Source organism: Watersipora subatra, chromosome 3 (assembly GCF_963576615.1).
Source record: "Watersipora subatra chromosome 3, tzWatSuba1.1, whole genome shotgun sequence".
In the NCBI taxonomy this organism is placed as follows: domain Eukaryota; kingdom Metazoa; phylum Bryozoa; class Gymnolaemata; order Cheilostomatida; family Watersiporidae; genus Watersipora; species Watersipora subatra.
The window spans coordinates 35,080,566-35,098,444 of NC_088710.1; the positions used below are offsets into that span (position 1 = coordinate 35,080,566).

Below are 17,879 nucleotides of genomic sequence, written 5' to 3' on the forward strand. Positions count from 1 at the left end.
ACAGCTATGGACCGAGTTGCATCCACTCTCACTCTTCCACTCAGGCTTCAAGTACTCCTGAGAAATAGTCAGTCGCAAGTCAAATCAACTTTGTTCATAAATGTTTTACCCAAGATGGAATTTCTCAATCCATGACAGCAAGCACCATTGTAACTATAGTTGAAGTTCATCTGTATTCCAAACAATAGCATTATGGTTCAGTTTTTTTACTTCAACCAAATTACCCATGTTCTCTTTTTCAACAAACTTAAACACTGAAATGAAATTTTATGCTTTCATAAAAATATTTTTTTCCAATATAATACTCTTTTAGAAGTTTGAAAGGGCTCTAACCTCTCTCTGCCTCCTTGTCTGTCCGCCGTTGTCTGCCCTATAGCTTTTAAAGAGCTGCATTGTAACTCTAGGAGGATGTTAGTGTACTAACATCCTCCTAACATGTTAGAGTGCACTAACATGTTAGTGTACTCTAGCTTCTGCATATCTGCAGCTCTCAAAAGTTTGTCAGAGAGCTGTTTCAATCTCTCATTGCACAATATAAAAAAATTCCCCGGTGCAAATCTGCCCAGTGTGAATAAGTTAGTCGATTTGAGGTCTGTTTACACTAATATTTCATTTTTGCATTCATCTCTTCACAAGGATATGCAAGAAAGATTCAGCACAAATAAATATTTTTAAATACTAATCTCACAAAGAGTTCGCAATAGCCAAAAGTTCCTAACCTAAAATATTTCAGACATGCCTCTCAGATTTACTTTGTAGGCAAGTTTTTTTATCTGCGCTCTCTAGTCTCTCCCTCTCAGCTCTGTTACTGTAGTCCGACAATCACAGGTCGCCTTGGTTTATCATTCTCTCAGTTTTTCACCATAGTTCTGCGCCATAATGTCTTCCATGTAGACATGTTCAGAATAACTCAGATTTTTTATCTACTAGGTCAACTAGCAAGTTTATACAGATCTCAAACAATCCAAGCTGTAGTTGTATCATTTCATCTGCATACATGTAAGACTCAGTTTACCACGAGTACTAACACCAGCTTCAACAGTTAGTTCAGAACCACCAAGTAAAGGGAATTTTACTTCGACTTGATTAGTATTAGTTTTATGGTATTGCAATTAAATTGCTTTCCATAGTAAGATCAAGTTAAAAGAATTGTAATTAAGAACTTGTTATTAAGATCCTGTTGCTAACACCAATGATATACAGCCCCTGTAGGGGCTGTATATCATTGCTGACACCTGTTGTTGAAACCTGTGTTTTTAAATACGTTTCAAACGATTTGCGATAGATACCAAAGCGGAAAAATAGCTTGTTGTACTAAAGATTATTTAGTAATTTTATCTATAATATAAGTATTTTAGATATTACATAATTCTGCCTTATATCTAAACAAAACTTATTAATATATTTGCAGTTGCTTTCTTTTTGGAGTCGCCTTCTTGCATTCTACTTTGTTGTAATAGACGGAGCCGTATAGCTTCAGAGTCCCGCGATCAACGGAAACAGTTGTTTTGCCAAACAAACAGGCCACGCCCATTATTTTTATATAAGTTATAATGGAGAGGCCGCAACACTAGCCAACAAAGATTACTCCTAATCTCTTATTGGCAGTCGCTTTGAAATTGATTGTTGTATTATACACCATTTAAAAAAGACAAAAAAATTTTACAACAAACTGCCAAAATTTTTTTTATGTAAAATGTAAAGTAAATGCGAAAAAGTGAGATATCGTGAGCGTGGTAAGAATATTCCATTCGAGAAAAACATATCGAGCGGGTTTGTTTGGAAACAGCGTTTTATTTTCGGTTTTGATCGCGAGACTCTGTGAAGCTATCCAGCTCTGGTAATAGAAATAACAAATATTAGCCTTACCATCGATCTATGCCAGGCAAAGGTCATTTTTATTAATTTTGATTAGTTTCAAGTCGAGTACAATTTGGTACCAGCTGTCAGTATATTTAATTACGCCACTCCGTCAACTAATGTCTTTTTGCAATATGGTATAAGTGGTTCTCCACGTTTTAAGCAATGCTAGTTAGTTAATTCTTTATTTTAAACGAGAAATAAAAATTGCCTCTATTTGCAGGTCTGATATTACATATGATTTATAAAATAAATTTATATTTACACTCACATATATGCATATACTATTTCATGAGTATATTTATGTAGCACAGCACAATATAGTTGTATGGTCTTTACGCAAAGGAGTTTGAATAGTGTAGACGTTTTGTTCTGTTGCTAAATTTAATAACAGTGTCCCATTTCATAGTGTTTAGACGTACCTGTTGTAGAGGAATATTATAGTCTGAGCATTGGTAGAGGTAGTGGATACTAGTTTCGTCGTCCAACAAACATGTACACGTAGGTGTATAGGTTGCTCCAATGGTATATTGGAATAGTTGCAGCTTGCTATGACCAGTTAGCAGATCACACAGTGCAGCAAGTGCTTTCCTTTCTGCCTCTAGAGGTATTCGGTTATTGAATAAATGGTCTACTGAGAGAGTTGCACTTAGGCCTAGTGAGCAATTATCATTAATTAGTTCCATCTTCTCAGCCATTCTGATTTTGTAAGATTGTTAATGTTTAAGCAATTCGTATGTTTTATAATTTTGGCCAATTTTATAAAGTATTTTAACCACTTATTTTCGTTTTTTTTTTGTTTGTATGAGTTTCTAAAGCCAAAGATAAAAGTGGTAAGTGCAGAATCTAAGATTTCAAGTATTAATAATTTAGGTAATATGTTTTCAATACATAAAAAAATTCTTTTCTGGATATCAATGCTTCAAATGCATTCATAAATTTTATGCTAACTTCAAATCTTGATTACTGTACATAAATAAAGCTGGATGGTAAACTGAATAAATTTAGTGAACTAGCACGCATCCTTTTTGTTGTTGCTTTCCAGAATGACGAAAAAGCGGTTCAAACTGCAAACTGAAGCGCTGACAAGTTGATACTAATTTTGGTATAACCAAATAATATTATACTGTAACTACTCCAATAGCTGGCTTTCTTTAGATTGAATCAAATTTGATCTAAAAGGAAAGAACACATTGTTACTGCATATAACTTCCTTGGATACTAGGGATAAGATAAAATTAATGTCTATTGAAGAAACAAGCCATCTTAGTTTGAGTTTGGGAATGATATTAAAAGAAAGGCTACAAGGATATTTTTGTGCATGCTACACATAAGGTAGGTGCAAGTACTCTGGTAAAGCAATCCGTTATTGGTGAGAAACAAAGAATTTCTCTCAGATAGCTGTTAAATAGAGAAAACATTTTCATCTCAACAAGGCTGATTCAGCTAGCAAGAGCTTCTCAAGTTCTCTACGATCTCCTAAGGCATTTTCACCGAAGTACCGTCATTATTGGCTGTGAAAGAGACCTATTAACTTCAGATGTCCTTAATCCTGATAAACTAAACGGTTACATGTGCTTCTTGTAAACATAGAATGCCATAACAAATTCTACTTGCTTCTTGTCATTGGTGCATGGCATGAATGGATAATGACAATCTTTTGAAGCGTTATGCGTATACCAATGTTATCGTTTCTGAGTATCGGCTTGATTTATCAGCTAAAAAGCTAGAGAAGGTCACGGTGTTCAATAAAATAATCAAGTGTAATCTACCACCAGCAGAAGTTCAGCAACAGCAGCAGAAACCAGATGTGGCTCAAAGAATACTACAAGACCTATTTTTATTTATAATTGACATGTTGAGATAAATGCACTGTACAAAAATTACTTTATTACCCATTTTATAAATTGTGTATGGTTGTTAAGTTAGTCATATTACCTCACAGCTTGACTGCAGCTTATGAATGTGGTCAAGCTTAGGTTGTGTTGTTCAGTTAACACATTGCTAAGTTAACGCATTGATTATTTTATTAAATTATATCATGTAAGTATGCCAAGAAGTTATTAAATCTAGGTGTATGAGGTGGCAAGAGTATGTCATGGTTTTTCATAATTGATGCAACTCATCACATTTCCTGAGGGATGTTAGCATGACTCATTTTGTCTAATAAGCTCTCTTTTTATTTAGGGGTTACATATTCCTTAAGTTAATGTGTTCTCTAGAGCTGAGAAGTTATGCTATAGTGTTTTTACAGGTGTAACTTCTATGAAATGGAGGACAAGAAAGTTATCATTATCACTGGCGCAAATTCGGGCATTGGATTTGAGACTGCAAAGGGGTTGTGCCAACTTGGACATGATGTCGTCATTTCAGTGAGAGATGATGCTAAAGGAGAAGCCACCATCTCGGCAATTAAAGCCCAAGTTCCTGAAGCCCAACTCATGTATATCCCAATGGAGATGTCAGACCCTCAGTCCATTCGAGACTTTGTAGAGAAGTTTCTCGCGACTGGAAAACCTTTACATGTGTTGATAAATAATGCGGGGTTAAACAAGGGGTTTCGATGCACTGAAAGATTTATTGCTCGTGATGACCCTTCTCTTGAGCTGACCATGATCGTCAACTCCATGGGGCCTTTCCTCTTAACCCACCTCCTGCTAGATAAGCTCAAGGAAACTGGCACCCATTCAGAGCCGGCACGGGTCGTCAATGTCTCGTCGATGGTAACTGTTCGTAATGCTTCTTCCGACAATTGTTTCTTCATTGATGACCTCATGCTGGAGGGTGAGCACTATAAAAATGGATATCAATCTTACCGCAACTCAAAACTGGCCATGAACTTGTGGAGTAATCTTCTTGCTGTAAAACTCAAAGGCTCGACCGTCATTATCAACACCTTATGTCCAGGCTTTATCCCTAGTACAGGAATTTTTCGGGATGAGACCACTTCACGCGCCAGGTTGGTGTTTTGGATTTCAAATCTATGCATGCTTCTGTTAAACTTGCTAGGAAGTGTAAGCTATGCCTTTTTTTCTTCTTCACTGACAATTGCCTCATTATGATTGTCTTGATGCCTGCTTATTCCCATAGAAATGTTTCTTACAGATTGTTAATTTAAAAACAATGTAATAGGAATGGTAGTTCGCCCTGTTGCACTAGTGGTGTAAGTCCCTTAATTGTTAATGATAAAATCGCTTCAACCCATCTTGTTTTAATACCTCTGTTTCATATCTCAGGCTGCCCGAAGCCAACAGAAACAGACATAATCCTTGAGTCTTCCCACCTAAAAAGTACAAACCTTGCATAATAATCGTTTAATATTCAGAAGAGAAGTCTTTTTTGATGATGTTAGCATTCATTGCTGATGATAGTACAATTGTTGTCGAGGTGAAGCATCCCTGATTTACCATAAGCACCTCTCTCTACAGCTGTCAAACTTGATGCATCTGGAAATCAGCACTGCTGGTGCTGGTGGGCGATATACGTACGATTTATAAATTTCCTGGTGGCAGCGGGTGAATAAAAAGTGGAGATATATATGTACATGCCGTCTAATAAATCAAATTAAGATGACACAGTAGTCATTCGGCCATCATTTATTCATCGAGTGTGCTTGGCAGCTGTGTGATTTGTACTATAATTCTTTAGCCTTTTTCTAGTCAAGAAGTGTTTTTCATTCCAGTAGGGTAGGACCTCCTCATTGTCGTATCTCACTGCAATCTCCACCGCTGTCATATGTACCGCCTCTACTGCAGTGTATCGTTGTCGTGTGTACTGCCCCTACTGCAGTCTATCGCTGTCGTGTGTACTGCCCCTACTGCAGTCTATCGCTGCCATGTGTACTGCCCCCAACTGTAGTTTCCATTGCTGTCATGTGTACTGCCCCCCCACTGCAGTCTCCATCGCTGTCATGTGTACTGTCCTCACTGCAATCTTCGATATTTTTGGTGTTATTAGTTTTGTTTTTTTGTTGTAGTTCTTTTTTATTCGGAGTCTTGGACAGTTTTGTTGGTCGACTGCTTGTCAATACAAAGCCAGTGTCCGAGGGTCAGAAGCGGCTTATCAAGATGGCTCTTGAGAAGGAAAGACAAACGAATGGAATTTTCTACTGTGATGATAAACCACGACAAGAAGCGCCAGAGGTACTGGACCAAGGCAACATTGATAAGATCTGGGATCTGTGTGTGAAATATTCTGCCCTGTAGGGTTGACTAGAATATTTTTATCGTTCCGCTTCTATCTTTTTCTATATACATTTGTATATGCGATATATTTTGCTAACCCTTTTTAACAAAGCTAGTTTTATACTTTAATCTTCCTAGCCTACCTCTATCAAGAGTTCATTAGTAGTTATAAATTGTATTGGTAATCATAGTTATATTCATCTACATGAGATTTTGTTCGACAATTTTAATGACAATTTAATCTACCAAAGAAATACTTAGTAAATTCAATGTCTGTGTACTCGAACTACTCCTTTCTTGATATTGCTTACATTCCTCAAGGCTTTCACTCTGATATCTTTTCATTACATTTTTTGTAATATCAAGATGTTGTTGGCTGTCATCAATATGTTCGCTGTTTTCGTAACATATGCATTATATTTTATCTGCTTTTTTCTTAGCTGTCGTAGGACTTATGATAAGTAAAGTGCAAATGTAAGGTGCATGAGAAACACACAAGTGTGTAAACCAATCATGAAGTGTTACGTAGTAGTTTTTGGGATGTAGAACATACAGTTATGGTGGTTTGTGCCTCTGCCAACCCTTGAGGTCAGACAAAACATGGTTGTTTTTAAATAAATGCACAAATACATATGAGCGGAGAAAGAATGGATGGCTTGAGGCTAAAATCTGTAAAAACATGCCACGATTGAGTGAACCCATTGGATTTACCCAAAAGAACCTACAGTATATGTTGATGGAGGGATAGAACCGCTTTTATAAGCCAATCGATCACTTCTATAGCTTCAATCATTCGCTAGTAACTGATGTCATCAATGAGAAAATATAGGTTGATCTGTTGAACTAGTGGTATCAACTGAACATTTCAAAGCTGTGGCAAAATTTAAAGCAAATGTTAACAGTTTTGCATGACAGGCAATGAATCTGAAAAAGTGGAACGCACTTAGTACTCAAGTACACATAACCAGATAAGAAAAACAAATGCAAAAGTTACATCTTGTATTTGGAGCTTTCTTACAGTGACAACAGCTCATGATTGAAGCTAGTAAGAAATTTTCAACATCACTCAGCAAGCGTTTAAGATCCGTGTCCATAGAAATTAAAACATGCGTTTTTGACATAATGAAGAGAATTCAAAACATCTCACTCATTCATAGTCAGATTGCCAATTGTGTCATGCTAAATCATGTGATGCTGTACAAAGTCTGGCTAAGAAAGGAGCCATTTATCAAAAGTTATCTGATTCTTATCTGCGCACAAGGAAGCTGCAAATTGAGTTCATATCTGCTTGGTCAGGTGATGATGATGAAAGTCAGAGTGCATTCCAACAAGAATATAAGCTAAAACAGGTTATTGGTAAAACTGGATCGAGATATGCTGTTAGTCACTAGTTAGTAGTTAGTCACTAGCTACTAGAGATATGTCGGAATTCTTCATCAAACTCTAGGCAAACAGGTCTGCAGTGTAAGCAGTATGCACAAAGCAAACATCCCTGAGAGTATGTCAAATATGAGCTATTGAACAGTCATAATAAATCCTTCAGAGTATATTTGGCATAGCAGAGCAAAGGTAAAGTTATGACAACATATTGCATGATTCAGATGAACAAATATAACGGATATAACTAATTACATGTGAGAAACCTATAAATCAGAGCGAGATCGCTTACACAATTTAAACAAAATGTCACAAAAATTAATATTCTAAGCGCAAGCGACAGACTATGTCCTCAGGAAATCCGATCAAGACAGCAAAGCAACTTGGAACAACCTGCTACTAAATGTAACGCAACATCTTTGTCTTTATAAAACGTAATAAAAATGACATGAGCAGCGGTGACTCTACCGATATGTTAACAAAAATTAAGTACCTGGAGCCATACCCTAGTCACCAAGACAGTTCAAATGCTTTTTTATCTTTCGATTGGCACAATTGCTCACATCCTATCTAACATCGCGTACAAAATAACATTCAAAGTTGATATGAGAGTCTAATGGCTATGTTGCCGATTCCTATCACTGATATTCCAGCACCTTTTTGTGATAAAACAGCAAGTACCTACAACAAATACGTGAAATAGCAACCTAAAGAGTATTTTGTTTAAAAATTAAACAGAACTGTGCACAACAAACATACCTGACATATTTGCTCAAGTTGTAAAAGCTTTTACAAGACAATTCTCAAATATTTAAATGTTAATGAAATGCAAGTTGCTTTTGGATACTACTAAAATACTTGTCAAGCAAAACAGCTATACACAAAACGAACAGTAGAACTATCTGACTGTAAATGAAAATTAAACCCCTAAAACCAAAATTTATAATTGTTTTTTAAGATGGTTTAATTTTTGGGTAGAAGGCTTCTTTGAACATAATAGCATTTCCATGAAATGGTTAGTTTTTTGGAGTTGTCCTACACCTGTCCAACACCCCTTCATGCAGTAGATATAACATAATTCCAATGTTTTCAATTGAAGAAAATGAACGGCTGAATAACACATTATTTCATTTCATCTGGTCTTTAACTTTTGCATAATCAGTAAAGGTAAAAAGCAATCTCTTTTCCTTGACACATAACTTGAATATTTTATTATCATGTCTTTGGAACAGGTAGCCGCCAAATGCTATGGCTGGCTATATAACGGCGATGTTTCACCCGATCCATTGGATACAGCTTTTGTGCAATCATTTCATTGTATACATATATTTAATTTTTAGTACAGCGGTCTACCACATTATTTGTGGAAAAAACGATGTAATTTTTTTCATCAATTAGAGAGTTTTAGCATAATCTGATCAGCTTTAGCTCAGACTATTAACAACTTTCAAACTTAAAAAACAAGCTGCAGAGCTGCTTGCGTTTATTATACGAAAAACAGTTATTTCAACATAAAATTACAGACACGGTGCGAGAAATTAGCCAGAGGAGAATCCTCAAAAGCTAATGATTTCTACTGACTGCAACAGAACTAATGAATTATTAGTACTCTAGAGATAACAATATTAAACGTTATATTAATTATGATAATTCAATTACTAAATCACATTTTAACATTGTCCTCAATGCATATAAAGTTACCTAACCCTTTTTCATGGCGTATCAAGATCCTAACACATACATAAAATCACAGGGCACACCAAATTCTTTAACTTAAACTAGTAGATTAAACATCTACTTATTGATATGTAAAATAAATTGCTGCCATAGGTGGCCACATACATACGTAGCTAGTGGTACTTTTAAGTACTACAGACTCCATTATAAATGAATATGCTTTATATTTCTTCACTATTGATGCTTCTTAGAAAAAGTAAATTAGTAGCAATTAACAAAAGCTGGTAATTTTCTATAAAAAAATGTATCTTTATATGTTATAATATTCAAACTAACTGTTCACAACATATACTTATGCTGAGGCACCAAATGAATTCTAGTGTGTGTATAATGCAGTATATTTAAAGACGTAATATATCTTCTTACATATTTGTGAAAATAATAACATAGTCTTTAATGACTCTAGCTTGGCCTATAGTTTGGGAGATACAGTACACTGAGTAAAGCATTTCTTGAGAGAGAGAGAGAGAGAGAGAGAGAGAGGAGAGAATGAGAGGAGAGAAAGAGAGGAGAGAAAGAGAGGAGAGAGAGAGGAGAGAGAGAGGAGAGAGAGAGAGGAGAGAAGAGAGAGAGGAGAGAAGAGAGGAGAGAAGAGAGAGAGAGGAGAAAGAGAGAAGAGAAAGAGAGGAGAGAGAGAGAGGAGAGATATTACTGTGGGTGGTCATATTCTAAATTTCCTATTTGACTGATTGTATACACTGTAGGTGTGCTAAAAACAGTATTAGATACATTATAATGATTGTATACACTGTATGTGTAGTACAAACAGTATTAGATACATTATAATGATTGTATACACTGTAGGTGTACTAGAAACAGTATTAGATACATTATAATGATGGTATACACTGTATGTGTAGTACAAACAGTATTAGATACATTAAAATGATTGTATACACTGTAGGTGTACTAGAAACAGTATTAGATACATTATAATGATGGTATACACTGTAGGTGTACTACAAACAGTATTAGACATATAATGATTGTATACACTGTAGGTGTAGTACAAACAGTATTAGATACATTATAATGATTGTATACACTGTAGGTATACTAAAAACAGTATTAGATGCATTATAATGATTGTATACACTGTAGGTGTACTACAAACAGTATTAGATGCATTATAATGATTGTACACACTGTATGTGTACTAAAATCAGTATTATATATATTATAACAATATCAAAATATGGCTATCAATTGTAATAAAAGAATTTATATAGCTGTGAAATACATTGTCTAAGGAAGAATAAACATTCTCATATGGTCAATGAACAAACTAACTACCCGATTAGCCCTCACCCTTCGCTGTTGAGTACTTCCTGTAACGTAGTCTTTGTGATCAGGTGATCATCGCACTTGAACCAAGAAGACTTTCCTTGCTTTATGTAATTAATATAATGACCAGACTCTATATTTCCTATGTGGTTCACTACGGCAAACAATGTGTACCTGAAGCATAAAATAGTACATACGGACATCCATGGCTCAGATGGCATTGACAAATGGAACGAATTATCATTGACATATAGTAGCAATATCTAACAACTAACATCCGTTCTTAAAATAATGAAAACTACTAAAGTTTGAGAGATTATGTTAAAAGATGCGATTTGCAGTCAACTGATGCGAGGAATTTGCTACGCAGTGTGATTAAGTCACTCATATCAGTGATCATAATTCGCTACACATCTACTTTTGAAATTGAACAAAAGATTCAATATGGAACAGCAAACAGTAAAAACAAAGTAGTATGCTCTGTTTAAATATTTTGAAGATTAATAATTAGCGAGGTGAAAGACAAATTTAAGTTGTTATACATGTATATAAATGACAACGGTGTTATAGCTAACAAATCGAAATGCACTCTTTTCAACTTCTCTGCGACACCTCACTTCAACACCTGTGACCTCACTTCAACGCCTGTGACCTCACTTCAACGCCTGTGACCTCACTTCAACTAATGTGACACTTGGCTCAGTGCCAAGTGTCACAGGTATAGTTGTGCACGTTTACCGTTTGCTGATGCAATTTTATTCCCATTTATTTTGAACAGCAACATCGCCGCAGGTAAACATCTTTATTTTTGTAAATCATCATTCATAACTAAATTGATCGTTCAAATTTTCTTAATGTGGTTAAATCATAGTTAATGTCATATTGAAATGCTCCTATCCAAAATGCTGGACTCAAATCACTAATTACTGTTAACGTAACTAGCCATCATAATATCAAACTACCCAGACATCCATTAGCTAAATTAGAGTTCAAAAGCTGCCAAAATACGTATATCAAATCGATTTATGCAGCGGACGAAAAATGTCCAATGAGTTTCCTTATAAGTCCAGAGGAATGAAAACGAGTAAAAACACAAACACAAACATAACAAGAGCATTAATACAAAACATATTAGATATAGTTAATCCAATAGTCTTAAAAATAATTAATACAGACACTTGCTGGCAGTCTAACTCTATGTATTGAAGTCAGTGCAGACAACAAGAGTGTTTCACACCATTTAGCCATTTCGGACCATCATTGAGCGGAAACTGAGAAGTTCAGGCTGCTTGGCAGCATTGCTATCCCTTAGTAGTACGACACCTTAGTGTCCAGAGAGACCAACAGAGTAACAAAACCCACGAAATCCTACTGAGAACTGTTTAAAAGGTTGACTATGAATTTTTTTTCTTCCATTACAAATACAATAGAGATCAATGATGTTATTCACTTTATTTTTATTTATTTATTATCAATATATTCACATGTTCACCATTATGAAACGCTAGCCTTACTTCTAGCTCAAAACTCAAACTTAGTGGCAACGTCGTTGGTGGTTTCCATTTCTGCAAGAGAATAAGTAGTTTGTCCTAAAAAGCCAACAATTACCTGTATCGCTGGTCATCAGTGACTATGCATTCACCCAAGTCATTCGTTCTTGAATCAGACATGAATGGTGTCATATCCAGCTCTTCGGTGAAAGAAATCAATGTATTTATCTTCTTATGAAACCCAATGGAATGTTCAAACCTCTGAATGAAAGCAACACTGATGTATTATTTACATTATTTACTGCTAGACAGCAAGTTCAAACAATATTACATGAACTCTAGGTACAATGAAAGAGTACATGTGAACAATGAGACACGTAAACAAAAACTGTGTCCACACTGTTAGAGGAATGCACATTTAATTATCATATACAGTAGACACTCGTATAACGTGAAAAGTATTCGCTTCGTACAACGTAAAGAATTGCATATAACAAAGTGTGAAGTAGGTGCAAATTTTCAAATTCAATAACGAGAATTTTGTAGTTATCCTTAAAAGTATCGCTTTTTCTCTTGCTACCCTTGAGAGCAAACGACTTATTAGGCTCTCTATTATACATAGCAGCACCTTGGCAATCTAGTTCATCCTTAGAGATTGTCAGATGTGTCGACAAAAGCGCAGAAAATAAAAAGCGGCGCAATAATTCAGACATAGATAGAAGATACCAGTAGAAGATAAAGCACTGATAAAAGATCTATTGGAGCAGGCGTTGGAGTGTCAATATACCAATCTGAATGTTATGAGCTTTAGTCTCATCAAAAACTAGATTTTATCCTGACCTCCAAACCCCGGTGACGGATAGACAGTCGGTCAGACACCGCTCTTATTATAACAAAGATGTATTTTTGTTTTACTTTATGTTAAACATTTAAAATATTTTGCAATATTTTTCCTTTGCAAGATAGACCTTGCTGTCTAGACAAAAATGAACCAATCGTTGTAAATTGACATCGAAGGTGTGCGCTTCCCTTAACTTATTGTAAAATAACAGTAATAATCGACCATAAACCAAGGGAAAGTGATAAGAAAAAGGAGAAAAGTTGTCGATACAAACCAATAATACCATATTTACTGTAGAGTCATTAAATAAAAAGTTGTCTAGTTTTTTTCCTTTGTGAAAGACCAAAGAAATAAATTTGAGAAGATCTTAGAATGGATTAGGCAATTTACATACTGTTCATATAACATAAAATCACTATAATGTGAACATTCCTAAACGGATTATTTACGTCGCAGGAGCATCTACTGTATTTTAATTTTCTCAATGATCCTAAACACATCCCGTTGTAGGTGAAGTTTATCGTAATGTTTCCTTTGTTCTTCTACATTTTCAGCAAAGATAGTGTCAATTAAACCTAAATGAGCATTACTGCACCTGATACACCATAACTAAATCTCTACTTCCTCTGACAAAGACAGTTTCTTACTTTGAGGTGGAAACAGCAGACTAGAGGAAGCTTTTTCATGCTCAGCTGTTTGGTGGACTCGCGATGCAAGCTACACTGGGAGCAACGAATCTTAGCAAAGCTGCCGAGATGCTCAGACCTTGTGAAACGTTTAAGACAATCAGAAAGCGAGGTGGGCTCCGTGTAGCTAGGGCTAAGCATTCCACCATTACGGAGATTCTGTCCTACACCCAGATCTAGTGAGATGTCCCAAAAGGGGTCAATTGTTGTTGATATGTTACTGCAAACAACCAAACCTAAACATGTAAGAAGGGAACTAATAGTTGCATAAAGCTTGTTAAATGACAATAACACCAGAAAAACATCGAAACTGAGCTTTTTTCTGTTATTTTGGTTGTTGCATACGTAGCTCCTCATAACTCACCAGTTTTAATGGAAGCATAATTATAACGAATAATTGCAAGTTTGATGTCATGAAATATTGCACCTGAACCAGTTATGAATGATCAGAGGCACTTACTGGCACTCCTGGCAGGTGACATCAGATTGAAGACACCCTGTAAATATCTGGTCTATTATGCAGTTGCAGCCATTCGTATTGTTGCTAGTTGCACCATTACTACCTGAGAACAAGACAACAATACTCAAACTACTATTCAAACCATTCAAACATATGGCAGTGAACATAGCACAAATAATGTTTGGTCAGAGCCATAAGACAATGTCCAAATTAACAATGCACCAAAAACTTTGTTAAACCTGTTCGCGCCATTTGGTTACTGAAAAATATTGTTTTCCTGTCTAATTAAATCATTAATTGAGTGACTTCACATCAATACATCTTTGAAACTGCTATTATCACAGAAATGAACATACCATATGTCTACAACAAGGCAAGTCCTAGCCGTAGCTTCTCTAGAGCTACCAAAACATTCACTGGTTTTATCATGCATTTTAGTTGAATAAATCATAAAGTCATACCTTTACAATGTTGATGAACCAGATCTAATATTGCGATGAAAAACTCATGAGCATCTTGTTGCTCATAGCCAGCGAGATGACGTGCGTGTGTCCAGACAAGGTGCAAAAGTCGATAGGGTATGTGCGGAGTCTTCAGGCCCGAATAAAACTGAAATAAAATCTATGACATAAATAAGAACAACATGAAATAAGAAAGCCGGTTTTTACAATTTCTCCCACCAATTAAAACCAACATTTTGATCTGAGAACAGCAGCAAGTAGTCCTGGTTGTTAGTTGTGGTACAAAAAAAGACAAAATCCTATGTTTACCTGTATGTAGCTACTTTAGCGTTTATTAAAAAAAACCTAAAAACAACTGTTTACGCTTGTCAAAAGTTTTTATAGTCAAATATCAATAACGCAACACATTTAAATATACAATTTATTTTAGGTCAATAAGCTGAAAACTACAAAATTAAAAAGAGTGATTACTTTATGGCCATTAAACTCAGTGGCTTTTGGATGTGTTACCTTAATATGATGAGAAATTCTCCAGCTAACTTTACAATGATATTCTAGCGCCAACCAATACGTGGTTCGGTTGGTTGTTAAAAATGAATAACAAATAATTCTTAGCAATAAAAATGTTGGTTGAGTCACCCCTTACGATTATCTGCAGGCAGCGTCTCATAAGAATATGACGCAACAAAAGCCGGTGTTGAAACATTACAAAGCTTGCCTGCTAATAATACAACGAAAACTTTCCCTAATGCAGTAATCATACACCAAAAGCGGAACATCGTATTAACATTGTCAAAGTGTTTCCATTAAAATACCTGGGGTAAAACATGATATCTGAAAGATGGAGAAAACAGTCAGCATAACAGAAAGCTGCTTCTTGTTGCCCACAGATTTTTACATCCAAGCAATTAAATCTAATCCATAGGCAAACATCCACAAGTTATCTTTTCACAACTGACACAACAGCTGCGGGGTTATTTATTATGGAACAATCTATTATTGGTTTTTAAAGACCTCTCTTTAGGAACAATATTTTTTTCATTAATAAAACAGCTAGAAGCCAAAAAACTATAACACAATGTAATAATAACAACTGTCTGAAGCCGCACTGAGAGCGTTAGGAAAAAAGTTTGCTTTGAACCTGAATCAAACTCAGTCATTCCATTTTGCAAAGACAGTTCCACGCTATCATCTGCACCACTCGACCCCCTTGCTGCATTACGGAATAATTGTACACATACTTATTACATACGGTGAGCTCTCACGACACACAAGCTGCCAGTGGCAGGGATTGTATACATAACATGACACTGTAAGCTCTTCCTCACAACAAGGGCTTACCAAGTCAGAACAGCTAATAAATATAGCTACCAGTTAAATGGCTTCAAAGGGAGCTATTTTAGCGCTGCTGGTCCATTACCAGCTTTAACACACTCAGTCATTTTATTATTTACAGCCATGCCACTCATTCCTCCAACTCTAGTTACACGAATGGACAGCAACAAACCTCCTGGAATAGACGAGAAAGCTCACAAACGAGACACTGTTGGGAATGAGTCATCATCTGGCAGTTATGTTTGTCGGAGAGGAAGAAGTCACGCAAGAGCGGTGTGTGTGTGAGGGCCTGCACTATGCAGCTCATAAAACATGTGTTACCGAGATTGATGAGTCCTCGAAGGCCTAAACAAGAACCAGCAAAAAGTTTGCAGCATTTTATATGTTTATAGAAATAACAATATCAAACTACAAAAACAAAGTTGAAAAATTATGTAATATTTCAGCCGCTTGAAATGTTAACACATGAATAGAGATGTATTCTGTGACAACAGTGTATCAAAGTTGAAACCCGGCACAAGTAAAACAGACAATGAGGAAAGTGTGATTCTCACCAACACTGGAGTCATTTTCAATCTTTCTTCGTTTAGGGTTGGAATGAAGTAGTTCAATTTCACAAGGATCTGGTGTCCAGCAACCTACAAAAATAACCCAAATGTTAAGCTGACAACATTATTGACAAAATGGGATAACTAGTAACATAACACAACCCTAACAAATGTAGGTGTAGCTCAATACTCCAGTTTACAACAAAACTATTCAATGCTTCTCTCCTAATCATCAGTGAGCAGCTTGCGCTCGAAACAAAGCAGCCAAATAGTGTAGATGAAATAATCTAAAGGATTGATTCAAGAATGAAATAATTTTTGTGAATGTTTGCGGTGTTATTGCTATATTATCTTAAAGTTAAGACAAACTTTATTTGAAGAAGCTTCTACTGACAATAAATCTATTAACTTGCCAAAAAACCCAGAGCTCACACCAGCGACGCGGTCAAGATCATCATCATAAATATGGTCCTTGCAACGATGACAGTATACAGCCCCATAAGACATATCCATAGCTGCAAAGATGGCAAGTTTACAATAGTTCATGTACCATAACAGTTGAGATCTTAAACCTTATGTTACACATGTTAACAATTTTCTGTATCTGTTAGCACAAAAACAGCCGATACATTTAAAACAAAAAGTCATCAAAAAGTTACAAACCTAAAGTGAGAGTTAAAAAATTGCGTAGAATCAAGTTAGTCTATTTACCTAAATAGTGTTTGTGCGCTTTGGCATGTTCCTGAATATGCTTTTTCTCAAAGCAGCCAAAAAAGACACACTGAAGACAAGCATAGAGACGCAGAGAGTAATCATCACATTTGCAACATTTAGCTACTTCTGCCTGTAAAATAGTATCAGACATAGTGTTATACATAACGCATATGGAGTATAACTGAAATGTGCCCTTCGCAAAGTCAATTAGTCAATAACAAGCAAATATCAATAAAGATAGTAATATAAACATCACTCGCAAAAGGTACATCTTAAAGATATTTTATCATATAATAATGACTGGCACCAATATAGCAACATAGTTCATGATACATTTGACCTATGACATAAAAACAACAAAACAACTCAGATTCTTGCAGCATTTCTTTTGCAATTATACACCTAGATGAATATGTAAACATTCACGCTCACTCGTCAAATATTTCATAAATAAAAAGCCGGTTACCTTCGCTTTGTGAAACTGCTCCATACAAGAAACGGATAGTGAGTTGGTGTTTCCATCGTGACCGCTGTCCAAATCAATATTTTTATGCAAACTTTTATTTACGCTAAATCTAGGTTTGATAAAGTTTTGATGCAAAAATGCATAAGAATCTACAATAAAGTTATTGTTGTCGTTGCCTCCACTACAAGACTGCGATGAAGATTTCAAACTTAGTAGGTGGTTGCAGCCTTTTGTTCCCATAACCAGACGGGACCCCCATGAGGCTAAAACAAACTGCTAAAGTGATTTGCTGATAAATTAAATTTCCGGTCGTTATGAAATTAAATTTTCAACACTTAGTTCGCTTCTATCAGGAAAAATCTCGGGTGGTTTTACAAAAGTGCACAAAAAGAAAAATTTGACTAGCGATAGTCCGACAACACTAATGCACACACTC

At 35.7% G+C, this 17,879-nt stretch overlaps 2 protein-coding genes across 3 annotated transcripts; one reads left to right on the forward strand and one right to left on the reverse strand.

Annotated features, from left to right (window-relative positions):
* The first annotated feature begins 1,763 nt into the window (after nt 1-1,763).
* On the forward strand, nt 1,764-6,093 carry LOC137389924 (retinol dehydrogenase 12-like). 2 transcript variants are annotated; one of them, XM_068076112.1, is made up of 3 exons: nt 1,764-1,840; nt 4,115-4,819; nt 5,837-6,093. In XM_068076112.1, exons 2-3 carry the CDS (start codon nt 4,131-4,133, stop codon nt 6,063-6,065), a joined length of 918 nt encoding a protein of 305 aa, XP_067932213.1. In that variant the 5' UTR covers nt 1,764-1,840; nt 4,115-4,130; the 3' UTR covers nt 6,066-6,093. The 2 variants fall into 2 exon arrangements, with proteins under 2 accessions (XP_067932213.1, XP_067932214.1); XM_068076113.1 differs by lacking the exon at nt 1,764-1,840 and adding an exon at nt 1,970-2,083.
* Nucleotides 6,094-7,581: 1,488 nt separating this feature from the next.
* LOC137390023 (ubiquitin carboxyl-terminal hydrolase 22-like) lies at nt 7,582-17,798 on the reverse strand. Its single transcript, XM_068076249.1, has 11 exons — nt 17,444-17,798; nt 16,975-17,107; nt 16,654-16,778; nt 16,270-16,378; nt 15,888-16,060; nt 14,381-14,528; nt 13,920-14,022; nt 13,421-13,679; nt 12,051-12,193; nt 10,467-10,616; nt 7,582-8,102 (listed from the first exon to the last, which is right to left on the reverse strand). Exons 1-11 carry the CDS (start codon nt 17,681-17,683, stop codon nt 8,060-8,062), a joined length of 1,626 nt encoding a protein of 541 aa, XP_067932350.1. The 5' UTR covers nt 17,684-17,798; the 3' UTR covers nt 7,582-8,059.
* Between the last annotated feature and the right edge of the window lie 81 nt (nt 17,799-17,879).